The sequence below is a fragment of the Pezoporus occidentalis genome, unplaced genomic scaffold, assembly GCF_034315485.1.
Source record: "Pezoporus occidentalis ecotype Australia unplaced genomic scaffold, CSIRO_AGI_Poc_V1 ctg140, whole genome shotgun sequence".
NCBI classification, from domain to species: domain Eukaryota; kingdom Metazoa; phylum Chordata; class Aves; order Psittaciformes; family Psittacidae; genus Pezoporus; species Pezoporus occidentalis.
In genome coordinates, this window is record NW_026913210.1 from 497,190 (window position 1) to 524,053 (window position 26,864).

Here is a 26,864-nt window from a genome sequence, read left to right on the forward strand (position 1 = left end):
ACAAGAGAAAAAGCACTGGAGAGAAGGCAGAGAAAGGGAAATCACATGAAATGGGACACGCAAGTGAGAAGCACCGTATATGAGCATGAAAGCACAGAAGACGAAAATGACAAGAGAGGTTGCAGAAGTCTGAGTGTGAGAAAGGGTGTGTTAAGAGAGCTCAAGAATGCCAAGCTGCACATTATGGCATGTTCAAGAAAAGGAAAGCATGAGATACAGAAACTGAGACAGAAAGGATGTAACAGAGTAAGTATGTCAAAAAGATTGTAAGGCAGAGAGAGAAAGCTTATTTAAGGGACGCAAAAAGTTTGCAAGCAAGGACCATACAGCAGAGGCAATGAGCATGCTAGAGTCCAAAATACGTGCAAGACAGGCACAATACTTGTGGGAGAGGCCAAATGTCCAAGAAAGGAAAATACGCAAAAAAAAAGGAACAAGAGAGACAGAGAAAAGAATAGTGACAGATGAGAGAGAAAAAGTGTAAATGTGTGGAAATTATGAGAAAGGGAGAGGGAAAGTGAGTGCGACAGAAATGTACGGGTGGTGAGAGAAACATAAAGAGATGTAGGGGCAACAAGACAAAGAAGGGGGCAGGAAGCAAGACAGGGAGAATGAATGGGGGGGGAATGAGGCAGTACAGGCAGTGAGAGGGAAAGACGGGAAGGTACAGCAGCAGGGGAAGAATCAGGGACAGGGGCAGGGAAAGACCAGAAGGATCAGTGGGGGATGAAGAAATGAGTGTAATAAACAGCAAGAGTAGGGAGGCACAGAAAGTGAGAGAGGGAGGGAAGGACACTGAGCAGGAAAGAGGAAAGGAAGAGAGCAGGGACAGCATTTGAGAGGAAGGAACAGCAAAATCAGGAAGAGAGACAGACAAAGGGACAGGGAGGGGGCAACAGTGAGAAAGATGGCATGAGAGACAGAGGGCCAACAAGAGAGGCGGAGGAGCACCTAGAGAAGTGGGAGGGCAGCACGGGGAGAAAGGGCATTAAGTTATTTGGGAGCAGCAAGAGAGGCAGAGGGACAGGAAGACAGGGATAGGGGAGAGGATGGGGTGAGAGGGAGGACAAGAGAAAACCTGACACTGGGAGTGAGAGAGAGGAAGACTGAGTGCCTGGGAAAGCACGCAAGCAGAAAAGCGAACTAAGACAGAGGGGGTGTGCAAGAGAGCGAAGACACAAGAATGGAGGCACACAAGAGATGCATGGAAAGCAAGAGAGGGGAAAAGCACTAGCAAGACTGAAAGCATGAGTAAGGGAAAAAGCATGCAAGAAAGAGGAAAAGTATGAGAAAGGTGGAAAAAGATGCAAGAGGGTGTTAGCAAGAGGAAGAGATGAGAGAAAAGGGTAAACAGTAAAGGACAAGGCAAAGAAAATGCATGCAAGGGAAGCAAGCACATGACAGAGAGGCAAACTGCATGGCAGCTAGAAGCAAGATGTGTGTGAGTAAGAATGCATGATGTGGAGATGGGGTTAGTGTGTAATAGTGAGTGTGGGAGGGGGGAGATGAGAGGGGTAGAGTACATGACACACAGGAAAAGCACACCACGGAGAGGTACAGTGGGTAAGAGTGGCAAACTGTGATGCTGACTGAGCACGTGAGTGAGGGAGAGGAGGCAGTGACAGAGATTAGGTGGGTGGGAGTTGAAGAAAGAGGAAAGGGGAACCGAGGACAAGAAAGAGGGAATGGGATGAGACGTGGGGAAGCAAGAGAGGCATAGCAGGACAGGGAGAGAGAGGGAGGAGTGTCACTAGTAAAAGACAAAGCATGAGTGAGATGGAAAGTGCAAGCAAGAAGAGAAACTGTGAGACAGCAGATGAGAAAGACAAAGAAGGTTAATAAGACACATGAGTTGAGGGGGTGAAAGACAATGACAACAGCAAGCAAGGAAAAGCACATATGAGATATAAAGAAAGCATGAAAGAGAGGCAAAATTCATGTGTGAGGGAAGCACATGAGGGAGAATGCATGCAAGAGAGAGGCTGTTGAGAGACAGACACAGGGTGTACCAGAAGCAGAGGAAAAGGGCATGGGAAGCCTGAGAGAGGGGAAGTGTGTGGGAGAGAGGGAAAGCACCCAGGAGGAAAAGCACGTAAGAGAGAAGGAAAGCATGCAAGAGTGTGAGGAGATGCAAGCAGGAGGAAGAAAGCACAAGAGGGGTAAACCATGTATGCGAGAGGCTCAGGTAAAGTAGGTGGCAGAGAGACAGAGGCAAGCCATGTGACAGAGGGACAAAGGTGAAAGATGCAAACCACCTGAGACTTGGGAGTAGGGGAGTATGTGAGGGAGAGAAGGAAAGCAATATGTGGGGAAGATATGTCTTAGAAGAAAGGAGAGAGAGAGAAATGTAGTGGGGGGGGGGGGGGGGGGGGGGAGGAGAGGGAAAGAGGCAAAGCAACAGAAAAGCAAACCAAGGCAAGGACAGCAGGAAGCGGAGGGAGGAAAAGCACAAGTAAACATGCAAGCCAGAGGAAAAGTACAATAAAAAGAGAAAAAAGAATTGTGTGAGAGAGGCAGTAAGCGTATGGGGAGCGGGGTGCAAGATAAAGATGTTAAAAGCAACAGCTTTTGAGAGAGGGAAGCACCTGATAAAGAATAAAGGTACAAGACAAGCAAAAGCACATGAGAGATAGGGAACAAAGACGGAAGCAAAGTGGATGTAAGAAACCAATAAAAAGAGGAAGGTAAAGCATGTCTGGAAGAGAGGAATTACATGGCAGTGAGATGCAGAGACATGCAAATGGAATGATGTAGACGTGACATGTGAGAGGGAATGTTAAGGGGGTAAGGAAGGGACAGAATGGGAGGAAGGAGAGGGGAGGGAGGGAGATGGAAAGAGCTTGAATCAGAACTGGAATCAGAGAGAGGGTGGCAAGAGATACAGAGTGGTAGCATAAACTAAATAAAAGCACAACTAAGAGCCTGAAAACATGAGCAACTAGAAAATCATATCAGAGAGTGAGGAAGTATGCCAGAGAATGCAATAGCATGTGACAGAGGCAAAGCAAATCCACAAGAGCAGGTAAGCATCTGAAAGAGGTGAAGCATATGCACAAGAGAAGCAAAGCACATGCCAGAGATGAGGCATATCAGTCAGATGAGGTGGCCAAGACAAGGGGAAAGCTTAAGAGAGGGAAGAGGGGAGAGCAAGCACATCAGAGAGAGAAGGAAAGCATGCCTGAGGCAATGCTGGGAAGGCAAGAGAGACAAAGAGGGGGTAGCAAGAGAAAGAGAGGGATGCTGAGATGTAGGGCTAGCAAGCAATAGAAAGAGAGATCACAAGTGACAGAAGTAGGGAAAGCATGAGCCAGAGACTGCAACCATGAATGAGCAAGAGGAAAAGTAAATGCAAGAAACTAGAAAAACATACCAGAGACGGAAAAAGACCAAGGGAGGGGAAAACATAAAAGGGCTAGAAAATGAGAGCAAAGAGAAGGAAGTGCAAGGAAAAGTAAAACACACAAGAGAGGCAAAGCATGTGAGAGAGAGACAATGGACATAAGAGGATCTGTGAGAAGCAAAAAATGTAAGACAAAAGGAGGAAATGTGAGCGGGGAAGTGGAAGAAGAAAGTGTGTGAGAAAGAGCAGAAACAAGGAGGGTGAAGAGAGACAGCAAGGGAAGAAATTGGAGGGTAGAAAGACAGACAACAGGTTGAGAAAGAGATGAAAGAAGGCCACTAAGAAAGAAGGATGGTGAGAGATAGGGATAGCAAAAAAGGGGAAGGAAAAACTCAAGATGAGCTAGGGAAAGTACAAGCAGGAGAGGAAGGTATTATGTGACACAAAGCATGTGAGGGAGGGGGAAGAGAGGGAAAAATGCAGGAAAAAAATGAAACATGCACGACTGAAATGACAGAAAGATAAAAATTGCACATGACAGGGAAAGGGCACCTGTGAGACAGAAGGTCAAGAGAAAAGAAAGCAGGTAACAAATTATGCAAGAGAGCACAAAAATTATACAGAAGAAAGCTGTGCCAGAAAGAGAGAGAGGGCAAATGAGGAGAGTAGTGAGAAGAAGAGGTGAAAACAAAAGGAATGGAGAGGGAAAGCAGAAGTAAATTGAGTGGGAGAAAGAAAGAAGGGGGAGAGGGAGAGAGTGAATAGGAAAGTAAGTGAAAGAGGTGGACAGCAAGAGTTAGAACGGGCTAGAGCAAGAAATGGAGGAAAAATCACAAGGTAAAGGAAGCACAAGCAATAGGAAAGCTACAAGCAGGAGAAATGAAAATTGCTCAACAGGGAGAAAGCATGCAAGATGAGGAAAAAAGAATGGGAAAGCAAGACACAGAAAGGAAAGGCAAAAGAGATAGTGGAATGCAAGAAGAAAGGCATGCAAGAGAGCTGAAGCACATGAGAAAAGGAAAGCATGAGAGTGTAAATGTCAGGGATAGTGGGGAGCGTGTTGTGCAATAGAGAGGGATAATGAGCCACAGGCAGGAGAAAGCACAAAAGAGAGACTGAAAGAACAGATGAGGGAAAGTGCCTGCAAGGAAGGAAATGTTTCAGAGAGAGAAAAGCATGCAAGAGGTGGGGAAAACAAAAGACAGAGTAGCAAAGTAAAAGAAGGAGAGGGAGAATGAGGCAGAACATGAGAGTGGAAAAGATGGGAAAAGGGGCTGGGTAGAGGGGAGGTTATGTCCAAAAGGGAAGACAAGCAAGGGGCAGAGGGCAAGAGAAGAAAAATGCATTGGAGAGAGGAAATAAACCCCTTTGAGAGGCAAATCACATGAAAGAGGCAAACTGTGTGTGAGGTGAAGCCATACAAAGGAAAGGTGTGTCAGAGAGAGGAACAGTACATGATCAAGAGCAACAGCAAAAGAAAGAGGGAGGGAAAGTACAAGGAGAGGTGGGTCAGCTGTAAAGTATGTGTGGCAGAGAGGAGAGAGCATGCAAGAGAAGGAAAAAGCAAGATAGAATAAACATGCTAGAGGGTATGCAAGGGAGTGTGAGTGCACAAGGGAGACAAGGAAAGTCTCCCTTGGGAAAAGAGAAGCACATGCAACAGGAAATGTTTACGAGAGAGTGGGAAAGCATGTCCAGGAGAAAGGCAAAGCACATTCAAAAGAGCAAGAAAACATGTCAGACAAATGGAAAGCTCAGGAGAGGGAAAGAAATAGAAGGAAGAAGTGAGCAAGGAAGAGTGAAACGTGAACAGTAGAGTGAGGTTACAAGCAAGAAACCACAAGCATGAGAAGGCAAGCACGTACAAGAGGAAATATGTCAGAGATGGAATATCATGTGAGACATAGGCAAAGACAGCCCAAGACACAAGGAAAGCAAGAGAAAAGGAAAATGTGAGAGTGGGACAGCAACAAATATCAAGGAACAACACAAGACTGAGGAAAGAAAAGCACAAGTAGAAGACCAAGCATAAATGCAAGCAAAAGAGGAAAACACAAAAGCAGGAACACATTAGAGAAAGAGAAAACATACACCTGAGACAAGGAAAGCATATCTGAGAAAGCATGGAAGTGGGGGAAGAGAAAAATACATAGGGAAAGTGAGAGCAAGAGAAAAAGAAAACAACAGGGAGATGGGGCATGGAAAAGTGCAGAGCAGGGAAGAAATAGAAAATGGAAAAGAAACTTGCAAGAGAGTGAATGCTCACAAGAAAATGTAAGGAAACCAAGAGAAAAGCAAAGTCTGTCACAGGCAAAGTACATCAGAAAAAGGAAAAGCATGTTTAAGATTGTGAGAAAAATGGCAGTGGGGGCAGGAAGAGAGAGATGGGGAGTAAGATGGAACCTACAAAGAGGTTGGGGAGGTGACTGAGAGAGGGGTGTGGTGGTGAGAGATTTGTGGCAGGGCAGAGTGGGACAGTGAGTGCAACAGAGGGAGACAGTGAGATTCTGAAAGACAGTGCAAGTAAGAGAGAAAAGCTGGGAGATGGAAATATGTGAGAGGACAGGACAGAACATGAGACAGGGAAGCAAGAGAAAATGAGAGAGCAAAGCGCCCAAACTGACACAACAGCAGCAAAGTAAGACAAAGCAGCAAAGTGTGTACCAGAGAGGGAGAGTGGCAAATCGTATTCAAAAGAAGCACAGCTTGTATGGATGAGGTAATGCATGAGCACAAGAGACTGAGAAGTGAGGGAGAGAGGTGGAAAGTAGATATGCATGCAAGAAAGGGGGAAAAGTAAAGTGCACACACGAGAGGCAAAGTGCAAGCAAGGGAGAGGCAGAGCACATGAAAGGTAAAACGTGGGAGGCAAAGTGTGTGCAAGAGAGGCAATATGTACATGATAAAGAACATACACAAGAGAGAGAAATGCATGTGAGGAAGTGTGCAAGAGGGAAAGCACACAAATGGAAGAAAGTGCAGACAAGAGGCATGGGTGTCGTAATGGACAAAGTGACATAATGAGACAGGGAAGAGGGTAAGTAGAAGACAAAAATCACATCAGACAGGCACAGCGCATAGGACAGGTTAAATGCCAAGAGAGGCAAAACATGCAGCATTAGGGAGTAGGGAAAGCATAACAGAGGGGACATATAGAATCATTTAGGTTGGAAAAGACCCTTAAGATCATCAAGTCCTAATGTTTCCTAATATCCAATGTAAACTTGATGCTATTTCTTCTCGTTCTGTCACTCATTACCTTGGGAAAAGACCAACACCCTCCTTGCTACAACCTCCATTCAAGTAGATGTAGGGAGCCTTAAGGTCTTCCCTGAGCCTCCTTTTCTCCAAACCACCCCAGCTCCCTCAGCCGTTCCTCATCACACTTGTGCTCCAGACCCTTCACCAGCTCCATTGCCCTTCTCTGGACCTGTTCCAGCACCTCAATGTCTCTCTTGTAGTGAGAGGCCCAGAACTGAACACAGGATTCGAGGTGCAGCCTCACCAGTGCAAGTACAGGGGGATGATCACTGCCCTGGCCCTGCTGGCCACACTATTGTTGATGCAGGCCAGGATGCCATTGGCCTTCTTGGCTGCCTGAGCACAAGCTGCTCATGTTCAGCTCCATCAATCAGCACCCCAGGTCCCTTTCCACAAAGCAGCTTTCCAGCCACTCTTCCCCAAGCCTGGAGTGTTGCATGAGGTTGTTGCGGCCTAAGTATAGAACCTGACACTTTGCCTTGCTGAACCTCATACCACTGACCACAGCTTATGGATCCTGCCTGTCCAGACCCCTCTGCAGAGCCTTCCTACCCTCCAGCAGGTCAACACTCTCAACCAACTTGGTGCTGTGTGAAAATTTACTGAGGTTGCACTTAATTCCCAAGTCCAGATCACTGATAAGGATGTACATAAAGGCAGGCAAAGCACATCAGAGAGAAAGGCAAAAGGCACACAGGAAAATGGCGTCAGAAAGGGAAATACGGGAGCACTGAGAAAGAGAGGAGAAGCTCAGAGGCAGCGGGACACAGACACCAACAGAGAGAGGGAAGAGAAATGAAGGGAGAAAATGAAGAGCGATGAGAGAAGGTGGAAAGCCAGTGTGTGTGAGAAGGGACTCATAAAGCTTGAAAGACATAAGCAAAGTGCATCCAAGAGACAGGAAATAACCCAAGAGAGGAAAACGCAAAGCTAACAGGGAGGGAAAGCAGGTCCAAGACAAGCAGAAAGTAGGGTCTGTCTGGGGGAAGCTCTACAGATTGAGAGGAAGAACTGTAGATATAGAAGGGACAGACAGCTAGCAAGAAGGAGAAAGCACAAGGGAGAGACTGCAAGATTAAAAGAGGGAAAGTGCATGCAAGAAAGAAAAAGTCTGTCAGAGACAGGAAAGCATACAAAGGAGAGAGAATGTTAGCAGCAGAGCGTGAATGAGGGAAAGAAGTACAAGATAAAGAAGGCAGGTGAGAGAAAAAAGGTGAGAGAGACATAAGCTATTGAGCATGCAACGGAGAGGGAAAATGCAAGTTATTTAAATTTGTGAGAATCTGAGTGTGTGTGAGAGAGATGGAAAATGTGTGTGACATGGGAAAACATGCAAGATAGGAGAAAATCTATACAGGGAAAGGAAGACAGAAAAAGGAAAAGCAAGAGAGAGAAGAACATGCAAGAAAGACACATGAGAGCAAAAGTGCACAAGAAAGAAAGCAAGCAAGGGAGAGACAAAGCACATCCAAGTAAGAGAGGGAGAGAACGTTTGAGGAGAAGCACGCATGCGCAGGAAGGAGAGTGCATGTGTGAGAGGGCAATCAGCGAGGGAGGGAGATACATGCAAGAGGGGAACACACAAAGGAGAGGAGGAGCACACAAAAGAGATGGAAGCATGTCAGCATGTCAGCCAGGGGAAGAGTACAAAGGAGAGGGAAGCAGGCATGAAGAGAGGGAGAGAGCACATGAAAGAAGATGGAAATGCATTTGAGAAGGGGAGAAGTGTGCAAGAGAAGGTGGATGTGCAAGTGAACAGGGAGAAAGCACAAACAAGGCAGGGAGAGCGTGTGCATGAGAATGAGAAAGCACAATGAAGAGGGAGAAAGTATGCATGAGAAAGGGGAAACGAATGATGTGTGATTGTGAGGGCGGCGAGTGTGAGGAAGGAAGCGTTTGAGGAGGAAAGAGCATGGAGAAGCACAAGACGAGAGAAGAATGCTTGCAAAGGGGCAGAAGCACAGGAGGTACAGAAGTGCATGGAAGAGGAAAGAGCAAAAGTGGGGAAGCCCATGAGAGAGAGTAGAGCACCTCAAGGAGGGGAAGTACATGTGCAAGAGGTGGGAAGCACACATGAGAGGTCAGAAAAGCCTGCAACATGAAAGAGATGGCGAATACCCGTGCATGAGAGAGGATGAAAGTACCTCTATGGAAAGAGCCATAAATCCCCCAAATTAGAGCTTGGGGAGAAATAAAAAAAAAAATCTTTCAATTCAAGACTACCCACAAAGTGATAGAAAATTAAAAAACTAAAAAGCATTTCTGACGTGCTTACTTAAAGTGGCCTCTACTTAAACCAGCAGTTTCATCAATGAGAACAAATCTCGTAGTAATGGCAGTACACAGTATCAACAAGATCATTTAAAAGCTGTGTGGCCAACTCTACAATGCATTTGGGTAGTAGCAAGCACACTGGACCACAGATTCTCAATTAGGGTCATCAGTCATTATGAGAAAATAAGCCTCATTGGAACTGGATATGCCAATTCTACCAAAAAATTAGATCATAACTTTCGAAGTTCCAAATCTGTTCAGATGCTTACTTCCATCTACACAAAGCAAAAATAACCTAACCCAGTCCAAATCTGTGCATTTATAAATTTTGTGCACAGAACTTTCCTTAACATTTACATAGAAAGTGTTTCAGCTCCTAAAACACAGCTGCATAGCTGGTTCAGGGAGCAAGAGGATGACATTTATTTTGCAAATGGCTTTGAAGCAATCTGTCATTTGTTTATAGCGTAGAGGCAACTCAGGCAATCCTACTTAGCTGGATCACTTTTCATTAAGAAAATACTCTTCAGTAGTAGGAGCCATGGCTGCCTAAAAGAAACCACATAGGAAAAGTCAGTGTCTCACCTGCATGACAAAGGAATGAATAAAGAGAGAGCACTAACAACATATAAGAGAAATCTCCAGCCATCACTGCAATGACAGCGTATCAAGAAATACCTGAGTAAAATACTCTTCAAGCTTGTCAAAATAAAACTCCATTCCAGTTTTATCAAATCACTTCCAGATTTTCATGCACATCAACAAAAGGTAGGTACCTTCTTTTATACCCTTTTTAATTTTATTTATTTACAGAAAGGGACTACTAGCAAACACAATAGGTAAGAGATATTACCATTCTAGAGAAAGCAGTAGTATATTCATAGCTGCAAACATTTTTGCAGCTTCAATTAACCAAATTAATTAAGAGAGAATGGGTGAAACCAGAATTAAAAACTACTTGGTAAAATACCAAAGGGTTCAGTATTTTCAGACAGGCTATGGCAGAAAGAAAAAGGAATTAATGTACAAACATCGACTGTGAATGGGGGACCCTATGAATCAAACACATTAGGTTGAAGATGGCAAAAGCTGATGTTGATTGCTGAAATTCCCTTAGCTAGCTGCCTTCCTAATTCTGTTTAGATCAGCATTATAAAAGAATTCACAGCAAAACTTAAGCTTGCTGTGCCAGCATTCTAAATTAACAAAGTCACAACATAGCAAGTCTGTCAACTACTAACATCCTTGTGTTGGGCATAACTCCTGTTTTCAATACCTGAAAGCCATTTGCTAACATCAAAGCACTGTTAAAACTATTGATAGCTAATGAAGAAAATCTAATAAGCATGCAGCCTTCTAATGCTAGGGATGTCCACCAGTTCATCCTGACACTTGACTCATTAAACCAATTAAAACACAGATTTCAATGTGCTAGAAATCTGAGAACTAGCACAATGCCTAGCTAAAAGAGTGGTAATTACACAACACTGGCACCCACATGACAATTTTGGGTGGGAGCTTGAAAACTGAATCCATCTGGAGTGTACTGCACAGTGAAATCACTAATATAGGTCAGATTATCCAAAAACATGGCCCTTTTCCTAAACATAAGGATCCCAAAATCCAAAATTCTACTTCAGATCAGAGCAACACAGTAGCCACTGTAAAAACTACTCTTTATATGAATCAGGTGCTCTCTGGAATTTATGCAAGTCACACACAGAATACTTGGTTAAGTTCAGACATCCGTTTAATCAGTACTCTCTGTCTCAAAAATAGTTTCAAGAGTTATTGCACAGTTTCCATGGAGACTGAAGCCAGAGAGTTGTTCTTTCTATTTCTGTCTGTGCAAATCCCATCACATTTAAGATGCCAAGTTTCTCAGGAGAGCCTGAAGGACTAAAAGTGGCAGTAATACCCATGTTACTGTCTATCACAAGCCACTTAATTATTTTAGAAACATATTTACTTTTCCATATGAGAAGAATATTTCATAGTTCCACATGTTTGATCAGATGGAAGCAAATTGTTTAAGGAGTTACAACTACATTTCCACAGCAAATGCATTATTTCAAAACCTAGTTATCTTCTACTCCATTTTACTATATTGGCCAAAGGTACATTGGCTGCATGCATTTAATGTACTTTAACCTCACAAGCAGGCTTTTAACACCTTCTTCCATAAGAACCTCCCAGGCAAACTAATGCAGTTAAGGCTGGGAAAGTGACAGTGAGGTGGATTGAAACCTGCTCAAATGCCAGGCTCACAGGGCTGTGATCAGCAGGACAAAGTACATTTGAAAGCCAGTCACTAGCAAACAACCGCAGGGCTTGACACTGAGGCTGATACTCTTTAGCATCTTTATTAAAGACCTGGACAATGGGGCAGAGTGCCACCCCAGCAAGTATGCACACTATGCAGAACTGGGAGGAGTGGTTGATAGAGTAGATGGGTCTGCTGCCACTCAGAGGCACCCCAAGAGGCTGCAGAAATCATTTGACAAGAAACTCAGTAAGTTTAGCAAAGGGAGATGTCAAATCCTGTGCCTGGGGAAGAAAAATTCCATTAAGCAGGACAGACTCGGGGCTCTCTGAAAAACAGCTTGGCAGAGAAGGACATAGGTTGTTCCTGGTGGATAGTAAGTTGATCATGAGCAAGCAATGTTCCCCTGAACCAACCCAGCTGTTGTTGGAAAAGAAGAACAAACAGATTGAGGAAGGTGATTTTTCCTGACTGCTGAGCAGTGGTGAGATCACATCTGGGGTTGTGGATCCAGTTCTGGGCTCCTCAGTACAAGACAGACACGGGGGTATGAGCAAGTTCACTGAAAGGCCACAAAGATGAGGAAGAGACTGGAGCATCTGAATAAAATAAGAGGCTGAGAAAGCAGGGATTGTTTAGCCTTGAGAACAGAAGGCCCATCAGGGATCTCACCGGTGTTCATAAACATTTAATGGGCAGAAATAAGACTATATACTCAGACTCTTCTCAGTGTTGCCCAGTGAAAGGATGAAAGGCAATGGACACAAACTGAAATGTAATAAATTCCCCTTAAACATCAGAAAACAGCTGTTTTGCTGAGGGGGTTGTCATACACTGGAACAGGTTACCCAAGGAGACCCTGGAGTGTCCATCCTTGGAGATACTCAAAAACCAACTAAACATGGCCCTGATGAACCTGTTCTGGTTGACCCTCCTTTGGACAGGAGGGATGGACTCCAGACTCAATTATTCTGTGATTCCAAAAATGCAAAGTGCAGAGAGAAGGAAGGATACGCACGTATATTTGCCCCTAGGAAGATATGCCCCAATAGAGCTTAGCTTCTAAAAACTCCAGCAAGAAGCCCGGGTAAGCCAACCCAACTGATGCAGCTGTAAATTACACAAGCTCTGCTAAATGTCTGGAATAAACAAAGGCAGTTAGCAGTGAAGTCAGGCTTCCCTGTCCAGGTCAACTTCCTCAGATGCAACAGTACTAAAACAGGCTGCAGGATGCCAAGGACTTTGTCAAGAATGACACTTCCGAGCAGTTCTGGGCACACCCATTCTGCTAAGACTGTACCAGGATGGCACAGGAATCCTGATGACATCCTGTGGTTATCTAATGAGATCCACTCAGCATATTCTTTGTTGGAGCTGGCATCTGGATTAGACCTTCCTACCTGGAGGAAGACTGGAAAGTATCTCCATCTTGCATTCAGGACCATATTAAAAAGGGGGTTGAATTTCACTGACCAAGGCATATTGTTTATAAATCACTGAATAAGAATCCTTTATGAAGAACATTCAAAAGCTTCCACAACTTTAAAATTTCACTCTCCTATACGTTTAAGAAAACACATGAAGCAGCTGAACCTCGGCCTTCTGCAGTTTCAGCTTTGGCTTCAAGGAATAACAAAGTAATTTGGGCAGCAACAATGAAACAGAAGAGTAAAATAAAAAGTGTACAGACCAAGTTCTGAGCACCATCACATACCAATTTAAAGAAGTTCCAGCAGCTACAGATATTCCAGTCCAGAGTTATGTACTGTTCCATAGAGGAAACAACCTTACCAGTTGTCCCAAATGAACTTTAAAAAGGCTACAGACAAGAGCTGCTTGGTGGAATCTACTTACATAAGTGATGCAGGTATTACAGGTCACAGCTACCCGCCTGAGAGCAGTTTAAATGAGCACTGTACCTGGCAACACTATTAGCTGAGCTTTTAATCTGCAAAAATCCAATCAAGAAAACATCAGAACAACAACCAACATGACTACAGAGGCACATTATTTGAAACAATGCTAAACAAGTACAGACCCTTACAGATTTTGTTAAAGTTCTTTATTATTTTGTTAGTAGAGCACTGAAAAAGCATGCTGTATGGCACCATTTTCTCTTCATTTTATGTTAGTGTTCATCACAGTCTGCAGCCTAAGGTTTAAACAACATTAAAACTTCAGCTCTTTAAAAATATTATGGGTGGTTTTATTCTTTCCTTCTCCCTTCCCAGAAACTGGCACTGAGGCAGTTTACTCCTCTGTCCTCAGAGCCCTCTAAGCACAAGTAAAAAATTCCAGTTCCAAAGCATCTTCAGTGTAATAACAAAGAATAGAAAGCGGGACTGCTAAAAAAAAAAAATAGACAACATGGGAACATGGCTGTGACCAGTGAAACTGTCTAGCACTATTTTAAACAAAGCATGACAGAGGTATAAAGGAGTTGGAGAAAACAGTAGATTACTAGAATGTAAGTAATACCCTGGGTCATGGGTCACATATTTACTAGAAGACAAGACATGGGGCTTTATACGAGATACATGATAGTTCTCTTCAAAGAGAGTTGAAAGAACGGAGAAAACCTGAAGAGCTTTGATACTGGGAAGATGCATTGATGGAGCAAAGCAGTAACTAAATGTAAACTTAGGAGCACTAGAAACAGGGATTTAATACTGAGTTTGGTGTCAAGTCACCAGACAGGAAAATTCAAGGAAGGGGTTTCTGTGGTTATACAAATCCAGACATCAATATTTAGTGTATTTCACATGTATTCCTCTGAAGCAAAAAAAAATCTGAATGAACAGAGAAAGTGATGGGTTTCAAAGGCATTATAGATAAAGACCAGCACTTAGACAGTACCAATCTATATAAGAGCAAAGATGACTTCAAGGTAGGTGGCCTCAGACTAAGAGCTAATATTCTACAGTTTGTCTTAATCTACATTACGGAATGCATTACTAGAGCAATACAATGACTCACCACTGGGCTGCATAACTCCACTGTGATAAAGTAGAGAGAGACGGACATCTTTAGAGAGCAATATGGCAGACAGGCAAATTGGTGAATCAAGGTAAACCCTAACTCTACCTGCTAAAAGGTGCCTGTTAACATGGAGCAATGGACACAATGACTATGCAGAAATACAGCCTATTATAATAGGTCCTTCCTGGCTCAAAAACCTCCACTAGTCTATCCAGCTTGGTCAGCTGGGGGTCAATTCGCCTTTACATTTTTGATGGACACACACATGCCAACAGAAGTTCACAGTGTAGGTATAGCCCAGAACAAAAAAAGCAAACAGAGAAGAGAAAACAGAAAACAAAAAGCACTAAGAGGATGAGACTGGATGACACTCTGAAGATAAAGCTAAGTCAGAGGTTGTCCCCCATTAAAAAAAAAAAAAAAGAAAAGAAAAAGTACATTTATGTTCCACAGATAACACAGAAAAGACTCTGGGATGGTAAGAACTTAGTCACTGTCAAATGTTACGTCTGTTAAAATACATAAACTTTTTGCATTGCTATCATACAGTAAGGAATTTACAATTCCTCTATTATAACATACTGCATCTCACTTTGAATGTCCTGGAAGATGAGTTAAATGCAATATCAGAGAGTCCAACTAGATTTTACATGCACACTCTAAATTACATGAGTATATTCCAATTAAAATTTCAAATGCACTTATTAATTTTCCATTAACCAATCCACCACACAAGATACCAAAAAGTATGAATATTTAGCTACAAATGACTGCAATAACCAGTAACATACAATAAATCTGGTTTATCTATAAAACGTATGTCACTATGCCAAACAAGGACAGACATTCAAAGAACAGCCCATTAGTTAAGTTTGAATTGTGTTCTATTACTTTAAAAAGTCCTTCTCAATTCTCCTACTTAGTAGGTTCCAAGAAGAACGTTTTTAGGCAGCACATGCTGTTACAACAAAACATAGTAAAATTGTAAGTAACTCAGCACAGCAAACTGAGAACTCATTAGGAAACAAAGTTAGTAAAACACACACTTATAACCCCAGTGCAGAACTTCTGCAGAGAAAAAGGAAGAGCAAGGTGATACAAACTCATACAAAAAAACAAAAACCACAAAACACATGCATTTTCTTACCAGAAAACTAGCTTCCAAGGAAGAAAATTATGTGACTAACACTATTTGTTTGACAAGGAGTACACTATATGGATGCATTTGTATGTGCAGTACATAGAGAGAAGTATTACTTTAATACAAAACATGATTACCTGCTAACTTCAGAACTCAAGTAGCACAGCAGATGAATGGCCCAAAGCAAAGGTCCTGCATATGTTGCAAATGCTGTAAGGAAGATTGCTGGTACTTCCACGTAACTTTCTAGTCCCACAAAACCTGCTGAAACATCCACAGTAGCAATGCCATTTGAATTTCCCTGAAAACAGGAATAAAAAATTAAGGCTTCAAATACCTCTAAAGAAACATTTAGAATACATTATAATAATATTAATTATTGTACCAGTTGAACACTTACTCTTTAAGCCACTTTACAATACAGCCATATTCTTTACATCAGAATTTCAATAAAGCAGCTTACCAAACAAGAGCTTTTATTGAGGATTTACAGACCAATAAGGGCATAAACAGCATGATCCTTTATTTGTCTTATTTTTTATGCAAATTAACATGGCTATTGTTTAATAAATTACATCCAAGAAAAGAGTTTAAAGCAAGCAGCTACTCCTGCTGATTTCAGTCACAGTAATGAAATTAAAAATGCATTTTTTATCATGCATGTTTCAAACCCAAGATTTTAGGCTTGTTGCCCAAAATTATACCAGGAGATTAATATTTCCTGCTGTTAGAGACAGAAGGGCTCCAATTTAGACCGGTAGAGGAACACTACACTGCCCACCTGCCCCATGACACAAGCTGCTGCATGTAACCAGATTAAGGCTTACAAATTCAGAGAGGTTTCTGCTTTCCAAGATTCTATACCACATTTGCATTGAAACAGACCAAAAGTCAGCCTAGATAGACTGAATCATCAATAAAGGAAATTTAAAATGTAGAAAGAGAAAAACAGAAGGAACATACAGTAATGAAAGTATTAAGAGCTGTCCAAGACTTGTATGCTTTACCTAGTTTTCTTTTTCCAGTGACTAAGACCACAAAGTAACAAAGGATAATAAAAAATTGAGGGAAGTATTTTCTATTGAAAATGCCTAAGTATTTAACTTTACTCAAATACCTAAAGCAGAAAACACATCCTGTGATTAAGGCAGAATATTTCTTAGCAGGTCAAAGATAGGTTTCCTCAGACTAGTGTGAAAGCTCTCATATATTCTTGCCATATCTGGAGAAGCTCATCAGTTTCTACAGCACTGGTATTCTAACAGTCATCAAACTCTCCTTTTCCCCCTACAGAATTCCAGACCAACACAAAACTAAGTGCTGTAACCACCAAGACCCTAAATCCAGTCTCAGCAAAGCATATAAGGAGTGGCAGCTCCCCCTTTCCCTCCAACCTGATCTCCTCTCACCTTAGTGAGCAGTCTTTGAGCCACCAAGTTATCCCAGCAAGGAAGTCTTCTGATCAAATACATGTCTGGGCTGCCCACAAAACCCAGAGCACACCAGGAAGCACGAAGACCAGGTAGCTTTTTCAACCACATAAGTAAATAGCCATGAGGGACAGGAAAAACTGTTTCTGAAATAGCTCTCATAACTAAGAAGAAAAAGACCATCTATGACAACAGAACAATTCAGAACTCATCACCAGCACTTTCCCTGTGAATCCTACCATGAAGGTCGCCCCAGAATGTAAGAGGAAACTGAAGCTGTAAGAAGGCAGTAGGCTATGGATTTTACCAACACACCATACAGCAGAAAGATCTTGACTTATGAATGTCAGTCTTCCTCATTTTGACCTTCACCATGGACCACTGTAGTGACTGTTACACTGCACCAGTGTAACACATTATTGTTATGCATTTAGTGTAATGTTCAGCAATGACAGGAGCAGAGCAAATAACTATGATGAGCCACTGAAGTAAAAGCTGATCTGTGCCCTAGTACTGTAAGTTGAGATTGGAAAAGAAAGCTGTAAAGCAAAGCTCCTCCTCAGGTTGAAGGTGTATAGACTGAGGACAAGGCAAGAGCAGAAAGGTCAAGAGCAACCGTCTGAGAGGAGGGCAGGGTGCTGCTCCTCAACAAGTAAGTTTGCCAGGGACAGGTAGGGAGAGAACCTGCTCTCTTTTCCCCCAGTCCTTGTCCAAAGTAACAGGTCTTTCCCCACCACATCTACTTATTTTCTCTTCTCTCCTTCTTCTCTGTATAATGCATGCAGAGCAGGAAAGCTGAGAGATCAGGCAATCCCGCTCATCTTATGAAGAGCTGAAAGGTCTTTTCACAGTGTTTGCTCTTCCTGGACATGTACATGGTTGATCCATGGCACCTTGGAGCAGCTCCCCATCCCACTGCATGTGAGAAGAAGCAAGAATAAATACAGCAACTGGGAGTGCATGTCACTGGTCCTGCACAAAAGGGCAAAAAGATGTACTCTCCTCTGGAAGGTACTGAGGACAGAGGAAGGAACCAGAGGAAGGAACAGTGCTTTCCACCTTCTCAACTTCCTTTCACACAGGGCTCACTCCACCTACATTTGACTTTTTTTAATGTGCTATAGCTGTAGAACAAAGAGAAACAAAGATGTACACACCTGAATCCACACACTTAGAAATCTGACCACACTGTATGTTAAGGGTCCAAACACTTCACTCTCACCCCACTCCAAAGCCACTATTGAAAAAGCCCTGCTAAGCAGTCAGCAGCATTTTTTCTTCATGTTAGATATGTTTCACCAAGACCAGTTCATACATTTGATCTGAATTTTAGTAGCTTGTAACTTCTAATACTCCACACAATACATAAATGTCAATTCAGAGTGTCTGCTTTTATTTTAAATTATCACTCAAGTATTTGAATGGTCTAATAGCTTATTGTGGTAAGGGCAGAAAGTGACAGGAGACAATGCACTATTGCATAAAAGCTTTCCATGATAATCCATCATCACCTAGATCAATGAAGCACAAATACAGGAACACTGGCTAAAGAAATTGCCCAGCATATTTGCAACAGTAACAAAGGAAAATCCCTCCACAGACAGTAATGAAACAATCTAAAACCCTCTTCAAAGCTGCAATGATTTTTCTTAAAATGCTACAGATATCACATCACTCACTGAAAATGAGCAGTGTCTCAATGACTGTCACTGAACTGAGAGGTGCAGAGGTGCAAGACAAAAATGACATACTTCTGGCTTGTTTAACAATTGATTTAGCATAGCAGACTGTTATCGCACTTTCACACATAATTTTTTGTCTTTCTAGTAACTGGAACCCTATGAACAAGCACAGAATGAGGAATTCAGTTATGTGAAACAAATAATTTAAGGAGAAAAAAAAAGTGGAATAATTTGAAAAAAATAAAACCGAGACAATTCTGCTGTCTCTACTGTTGGAGGTTTCAAGACCCTGAGCAACCTGGTACGACCCCTGAGAACGGATTGAACTGTGGTCCTGCTGAGGTCCTCTACCATCTAAATTGTCCTACAGCGCTTTGAAATCATAACAAGGGAAAGCTATCAACCACTTCAAAATGTCACTCAGTCTCTCTCTTTACATAAAGGCAAGATGAATTGGATACAAATTTTTCTGAAAATGTAGAAACCTATTCTGTTCTTCTCCAATAATTAAAATTAACAGAGTATAAGCAAGTCTTAAACATTTTGAGACTATTTTTTTTCTCCTCTTCTGCAGATATACTGCTCTAAGGATGGAAACAAAACCCTGCAAGACAAATAAATACATGGAATTTTTGTTCATTTGTGAGCTTTCACATAGTAACAAAAGTATTTTAAGACATATTTACATCAACGATTTTTTTTAGGATCTGCTGTAGTTAAGAGAAACAACCAAGATATTTATTTTTATTCTTGTTGTATTTGAAGGGCACATAGCAATGCTAAAGATATAATATACTTCTGGGAAGTGACTGATGAGTTATGAGACGTGGACAACACAGAGCTTAGGATAAAGCAATCCATCATTCAATGTTGTTAAACATTCATCAAGAGGTTCTCAAAGCTTGCAATAACATCCTGACAAATAAGTGGCATTCTGACTAAATGTATTAATTTCACAGCTTTTTGACAATAGTCAAATATTTTTAACTTTGCTTCTCTTCATTGAATTAGATAAAACAATAAATAAAGCAAAGATCCTAACTACTAAAACAAGCCTAAAAAAAAGAAGTGATTGTATCCAGCTCCACATAAGTAATACATGACTTTAGCTACTCAAGCTCTGAAAACCTCCAAGTGTGAAGACTGCACAACCAGTGTGAGTAACCTTTTCCACTGCTTAATATTCACAAGTCTTGCTGAAGGGCTGGAAAAACAAATTTATGTCTAGTATTCCCAAGTTAAAAAACTGGTTAATAGATTTGCCTTTTAAGTTCACATTGTCAGAAAGCAGCAAGGGCAAGCTGGTTCTGCATGGGAAGGTTAAGATGGGAAATGAGTGTGAAAACAAAGCAAGTGAGAGCAGTAAGTCAGGAGGACTGGGAATGCTAAGCAACATGCCCAGGTCACAGTTGGATCCAGAGAGAGTGATCAGGGCCAGACTCAGTCCAAGGGTTACACAGCAAGGTTTGTAGTGACACAGCAGGTCTCACATTAGGCCAGAAAGGCCAGACACCATGTCCAAGTCCAGATTAGGATTAAGAGGGTAAGAGATAGGCACAAACATACCTGCTTACACATCTGTGACACATCTCAGCCAGTAAAGCATCACATTAAAAGCAGGTCTTACAGAACAGCAGGGCCAGGCCTTTCCTTCTAGCTTTTCCCCCCAACAGCTCCTCTCAGTGAAGGAGATCACCTTGAACTCCACTAAACTAAGCTCCTAGACAGGAGATGTTCTCAGGGTCCTAGCAGAGATGAAGCATGGAATGCAAAACTAAGTGTAAGCTCAAGGCACTTGATTTCAACCCACGCTTACTTTGGTTTTCTTTCTACTTCTACTTAAGATCAAAATATTAGATTCCACACCCAGGCACTTGATTCCCCCACACACACACTTTCATCAGCTATACCAACTGATTAATGAAAAATAGTATTTCTTCCTATGAACCTTGCTTACTCTGTACACAGGATTTTCACAGCTGTACTTCCATAAAGTCTTTAAGGACACTACAATATTTTTTGGCAGAACACTGCCTCATTCATTAAATATGCTATCCTGAGCAAGGCTATTTTTACTCACTATCATATTCAAAAGGCCATCACATTCAACACTTAGCAAGACAGAGTGACTGTTTTTGTCATTACATACCCTCTTGCCAACCAAGATTTAATAAAGGCTCAGCAACGCGGGCAAGAAGTCTCATTCTTCTCATAATCACACCAGGACATGTGCAAAAAGTAGCTCTCTAAATCGCTCATATTTCCAGATGAAAAGGTTTTAGATTTAGTTTATATTTCTCTTTTCCTGGCTCATTTAGCTAGCACAGTTTAAATTTAGTATTCAGTCTCATGTACATCAACAACAAATTTCAGTGCTTTTTCCATTTCTGTACTTCAGTCATAGACCTGCTATCATTTTTGTATGCCACATTAGATCTTTATGCCTGTCTGGTGATTAAAAACCTAGCAACACTGTGAACCCAGCCAGTTTAATAGTGGTAGCTCTACCACTCTGCTCAACCACAAAACTTGAGGAAGGAAAGTCAGGGAAGACATTTACATCTATGCTAGCAGTGCACATCATGCCTTATAATACAGTTGTGCTTCCTTCACATCTTTTCCCTAGCACTCTAGCACAGGTATCACTTGCTTCAGAAGTAGTAAAAAAATGACTAGCTGGCACCAAGGCAGGCTTAACAGAGGTCAATACTGAAGTTGAGCACTTTCACCTTACAAGGAGGCTTTAACACCTCTCCCGTAACATCCTCCCTGGCAAACTAATGCAGTCCAGGTTAGGAAAGTGGACAGTGAGGTGCATTGACCTGCTCAAATGCCAGGCTCATGGGGTTTTGATCAGCAGGACGAAGTCCACCTGGAGGCCAGCCACTAGCGAATGACCACAGGCCTTGACACTAGGGCTGATACTCTTTAGCATCTTTATTAATGACCTGGATGATGGGGCAGAGTGCTCCCCCCCCCCCAGCAAGTATGCACACTGTACAGAACTGGGAGGAGCGGTATACTGGATACACCGGGGGGTCTGATACCATTCAGAGAAGCTAGAGAGAGGGCTGACAAGAAACTCATGAATTTCAAACAAGATGTCAAATCTGGCACTCGGGGATGAAAAAACATCCATGCTTTGGGTCAGGCTAGGGGCTAGGCATATGGAAAGCAGCTTGGTAGAGATGCACATGGGGTCTTGGTGGACACCATGTTGTCTATACATGTGCCCTTTGTGCAAAGACACAGTATCTGGGACTGCATGAGTCGACTGAGGGAGATGCTTCATTCCCTCTACTAAGCAACAGTGAGATCACATCTGGGCCGCTGGGTCCAGTTCTGGGCTCCTCCACACAGAACAGACATGGATGGAGCACAGAAAGTCTACAGAAGCACCACAGAGATCATGATGGGAACAAAGCATATGTCATCTATCTGAACAAGCTGGTCTGTTTACCCTCAAGAGGAGAAGGCTCAGCAGCAATCATAATAATGTGTCTAAATACCTGCTGAGGGGAAGTAAAGAAAACGTAGTCAGACTCCAACCTTCTAAGTCACTCAGTAGGGACTAGTGAAAGCATAAAAAGCAATGCGCACAAACTGAAGTACAAGCAGCTCTGTTTAAACACCAGGAAAAGGTGTTTTTACTGGCTAGGGTGCTCAAGCACTGCTACCAACTGTCCAGAGAGGTTGCACAGTCTTTGTCCTTGTAGGACTGGACACCTGACGTGGCTGACCTGTTAGATGGAGGCTGGACCAAATGCTGTCCAGAGGCACCTTCCAGCCTCAATTTTTCTGTAATCTGGTTGTTCTTTGAAATTCGCAGATAACTGTACCAAGAATTCATCATCACTGAAAATGGGTGCTTTATGAAAACATTCAAGCCATTCTTTATTAGTCCCTTTTTCACAGCCTAGATTTTATTGCTAGCCTACCCACCATGAAACTTGTGGCAGCTACTTTGCTTTGTACCTTACTACTGAGAGGCCCTGCCTTCAGCCTCTTGACAGCCCCACTAAGGCCTGCCCTCAGAATGCCATAATCAGAGCTGACTGCCTAAACAGTAACATTCAAGCCATGTAAAAGCTATTCAACCAGGAAGTGTTATGTCCTCTGAGCATGAAAACTGGGTAGGAAGGGATGAATCATGATGATCTTAACCTCCACCAGCAATTCCCTGTCCTCACATGTACTCAGGGAAGTCAAGCCAATCCTTGGTCCTTGGTAAAGTGCTAACAGGATCAGAAACAGTGTAGGGAAGTACCCTAAGCTTGACTACACCTTTAACATCCTCTGCCATGCCTTAAAAGTAAAGCCAACACAGATCTCACCTTGACATTTTGCAACGAATCAGAAAGCCTCTCCTCCTAAACCTTAAACAACCCAATTCCCAGTTTAACAAATGCCCTCCTAAGATAGTCTGCTACAAGAAGTTTTCAGTGTTATTAGAAGTGGAGAGAACCTCTCCAGCTTCAATACTAAGGAAAGTCTGTGGAATTGCAACCTTATTTGCAATGCAGAGACAATGTTATTGAAATTAGTAAGCCTCCTCAGGAATGAAGATACCATTTGATACAATAAGAATGGCAATTAGTTCTGATTCTCGTAAGAGACATTACCTTGTCACAGAACTTCCCTTCAGTCGTAAACTGTATGCAGATCTATTGTGATGGTACCAAAGGTTTCATAAGCCTCAAGAATCAGGGACAAAAGACATCTGCCCTTTAGTGGTATTAATCAACTCAGCTGAAATTCTTATATTTATTGTTACCAGAACAGTACTAAGAAGGCCCACTAACAGACCAAAATTACCCCTGGTATAGGTATCTGATGTCTTCAACACTTTTGGAAACCTGTACTGAGGATAAGTTATCTTTCCCCTATTCTGAAAACCAAACATTAATAATACAGTTAGAAACTAAACCCTTCTGAGAACTCAGTAAATTTGTTGTTGTTTTTTTTTTTTTTGAGACTTAGCTGGCATTTTACTCACAATGAACACTGTTTCTTTCAAAAACTGGTCTCCCTCCCACCCCTGTAACAAAGAGTATTCAGCTTACCTGAAAATAGAAGAAAGCTTGGCCAAACCAGTAGTGCATGACAGTAATCTGTGCTGCATCAAATTTCAAAGGTCTCCAGATATATTTTGTCATCATTGTCTGAATCAACAGACAAAACACCAAGACTGGTAAATTGTGAGGTCTAAATAGAAGGGCTGCTAGTAGAACCAATCCACTATATACTTCCCATAATCCTGTACTCTTCACACCAGAGTCTGAAGAAATAACCTGTGACTTCAGCAAGTCTTTGGTACCACTGAAGACTATGCCAAGAACAAAGACATAAACAAAACGAGCTTCAGTAATACCCCTAAACAGGAGGGGGAAAAAAAAGTAATAATAATTAATAAATAAATAAAACAGAAATATTAGCTACTTACTAATGTCTATTTCAGAGGTCAGAAAGTCTTTCAAGAGAGGTGCAGACCAATGCAGTTCTGCCAAACAGGTTAAATTCTAAAGCTACTACTGGCAATTTCATGAGAAAGCTTTCTCAAATACAAAACTCTAAAAATAACTTATAATTAAACTGCAAGACGTCCAAATCAACTTTAGCAAAGAAAGCAGCTTGTGAGAAAAAAATTAACCTATAAAATAAAATATCGTATTAGTGTGACATGTCAATTAATATAACAAAAATAAATTTATGTTATTACTATTTAAGGTCTCGATCTATAAATACGGTCATATAAATATGCCATTTATATGGCATAATGAATTTCCCAAGAAATACTCCTTAGAGTGATATGGAATCTTCATTTCAGGAATTAAAGTTACTTAAAAATTACTATTCCCTTTAAGCTGCTCAGTAATCTTCCACCAAACATTCACACAAACATATACTTCTTTTTAGCCAACCGAAAAGACAGTGATTGTATTTGAAGATCCTTTTTTTCACTCTGAAATTTCTGCATACTTCAGACATCTTCTCTATATCTGTGCAGCTGTGTGAAGTGAGACTTACTGGCTTATACCAGCACATTTTTTCCTTGTAACTGTACACATTTTTCAAATCCCTAAGCAATCCCATTGCAAAAAATTTGAATGCTTTAAGTTGTAAATGTAATTAGAATCTACTGCTATGTTCACTGCACCTATAAATTCATTGGCCTCTTCATTTCCAGTGAAAGCTGGCTCCTGAAAAAAACACAGCATCTCGTCCAAAAAAGCTGACAAAGACAAGGACCAGTAAACTTAAAAGCTGTGACCTGCTATTCCAGTAATACAAGGCCAAAGGAACAAAGAAAGTAAATGCAGATATCTGCCAGAATGCACTGATATTCTTATGTTTACTGGAAAAAAAAAGTTACAGATCCTATTAATCTAACCATTAGATTATTAAACTATAATAATAATCCAATGAACTCACCAAATGAGCATATTAAAAAATCTGCTGGTTTTGAAAAAGATAAAAAAGCACATTATCTACACATTTTATCCATAAGGTAATACACACCGTCTTTAGGGATTAGCAGTCACTTTATACTTGAGTGGTGAACAAACATGTTCTCCTACAAAGCTAACATAATTCACTCAGAACTGAGGATTGTTGAGTCATCTGGACTTAATAATACATGGAGAATTAGACCATGACACTAAAAATAGTAAAATCCTAGTTGTACTTGGTGGAACTAATGTAACCAGCTGACAACAGAAAACACCACTAATAAAAATTTCTAAAAATAAATTTCTTTTAATTATTTTTTTCAGACTTTGGAAGGCCACTTCTCAACTACTGCTAACAAATGAGCTTGAATTCAGTATTTATTTTCCACATACAGGAAAAAGAACCAAAAAGCGTGAAGAGAAATAATAAGCAACAGTATTTATAAATTCAGTTTTCTTTTTGCACTCACAGAACCAAGAAAAAAGATTAAACCACCTCATGACAGTGATGTGGGCTTCCTAAACCTGAATACAGCGCTATGGTCTGTGGTTTAGCTTTCAGAGTTGCAAACTCATACATAATGGTATAGGCAAAGGCACTTTACTATTTTATTCCCTTAAATATCAAGCCTTTCTAAAATCTTTGTAGGGCAATTGGCTTTTTCCTTTAGGGGGAAAAACATGGGAAAAACAAAAAATACAAAAAAAAAAAAAACAACAACAAAAAAAAAAACAAAAAACAAAAAAAAAAAAAAAAACACAAACCAAAAACCAACCCGAACCAAAATCCATAAAGTTTAGACAGTTCTTCCATTTCTGGCTAAGGCAGAAATTCAGTGCCCTTTTTCAGCGTCTCTGGAAATTCCGATGTAATTATTACCATAAAACATTAAAATACATTCATGCAACTTAGAAGTAAAACTTTAGGACATAGCTTTGGGTATTTGTCACTATTAAATGAGGTAAGTGAAAACTGAAATTAACCACTTGATGGAAATTCAGACTAAAAAACCAATTTCTCAGCAAATGCACTACTATTATTTGTTTGAGTTAGTACGATACCTATCTTTTTCATTTCACAAATTATCATTTTTACACAATGAGAAATGGAAAGCCAAATTACTTCCTTGCATATTTTAATTTAGAGGTTATCTTAGAGTAAGCCATAGAAGATGTGATATACTTGAATTGCTTCTTGTCCCTCATCTACCTCCCAGTAACTGTCACATTCAGAGAAAAAAAACCAACACCTTATCTTCAGTAAAGAGTACAGAGACGAGGAGTTTCAGAGCAAAAGTTCTTCATCTTACAGAACAAACATCAGGTATGAAAAATGCTTTGGCTGCCTACAGCTTTTTCTCATGTTACACAAAATTACCTCTTCCTTGCACCTGGATTTGGAGTTATTCCACATCATGAACACACATGAATAAACGTACTTCTAGACATATTTAAAAGAAAGTCCTGGTTTTGCTCCTGGTGGTATTTTAAACAGGCCTTTACCATTTATCACACCAGCAATCTGATGAGCTAGGATTACTATGACAACACATCAGCTAACATCTCAAAACTAAGATGTGTGTACCATGTTTTTTGACATGCTGTATTGGGAGCCTTGACAAAGATAACATGTTTGACAAGTTATTGATCTTGGGCAAATCATGTCTGCTCTGTACTGTACTGTCTAGCCTTGTACTTCAGGATCGAGAAACTCACATTATCATGGGCTTCTCGATGTTCTGGCAAGGGACCATGCTGGAGCCCCTGTGATGGCCTGTGTTGTGTGCTGGGGGGGGGGGGGGGGGGGTTGTTACAACAAAGATAATTCTGACAGGGTAGGAGCAGACACATGGGTTTGGTTTGATTTGGTTGGCTGGGTTGTTTGGTTTGGGTTTTGGGGGAGTTTTATTGTTTTGGGTTTTTGTTTTGGTTTGTTTTTGTTTTTTTTTAACATAAAATAAAAGGCATCATAGTATGGGAGGGAGGAAGAACCTCTTCACACATGGGACCGGTGTGCCACAGCATGCCATAGGAAGATTCATCTG

General features: G+C 41.4%; 1 protein-coding gene across 3 annotated transcripts in view; it reads right to left on the bottom strand.

The window, feature by feature from the left end:
• Nucleotides 1-26,864, bottom strand: part of PIGG (phosphatidylinositol glycan anchor biosynthesis class G (EMM blood group)) — an 86,814-nt gene that overhangs the window by 18,687 nt on the left and 41,263 nt on the right. For 2 of the 3 annotated variants that reach the window (XM_062609735.1, XM_062609736.1), the window contains exons 11-12: nucleotides 23,434-23,743; nucleotides 15,396-15,559 (exon numbers count right to left, since the gene is read on the bottom strand). In XM_062609735.1, coding sequence (XP_062465719.1) covers nucleotides 15,396-15,559; nucleotides 23,434-23,743 — 474 coding nt within the window. Of the gene's footprint in view, nucleotides 1-14,887; nucleotides 15,076-15,395; nucleotides 15,560-23,433; nucleotides 23,744-26,864 lie in introns of those variants that run through there. The other variant, XM_062609737.1, reaches the window with a different exon arrangement.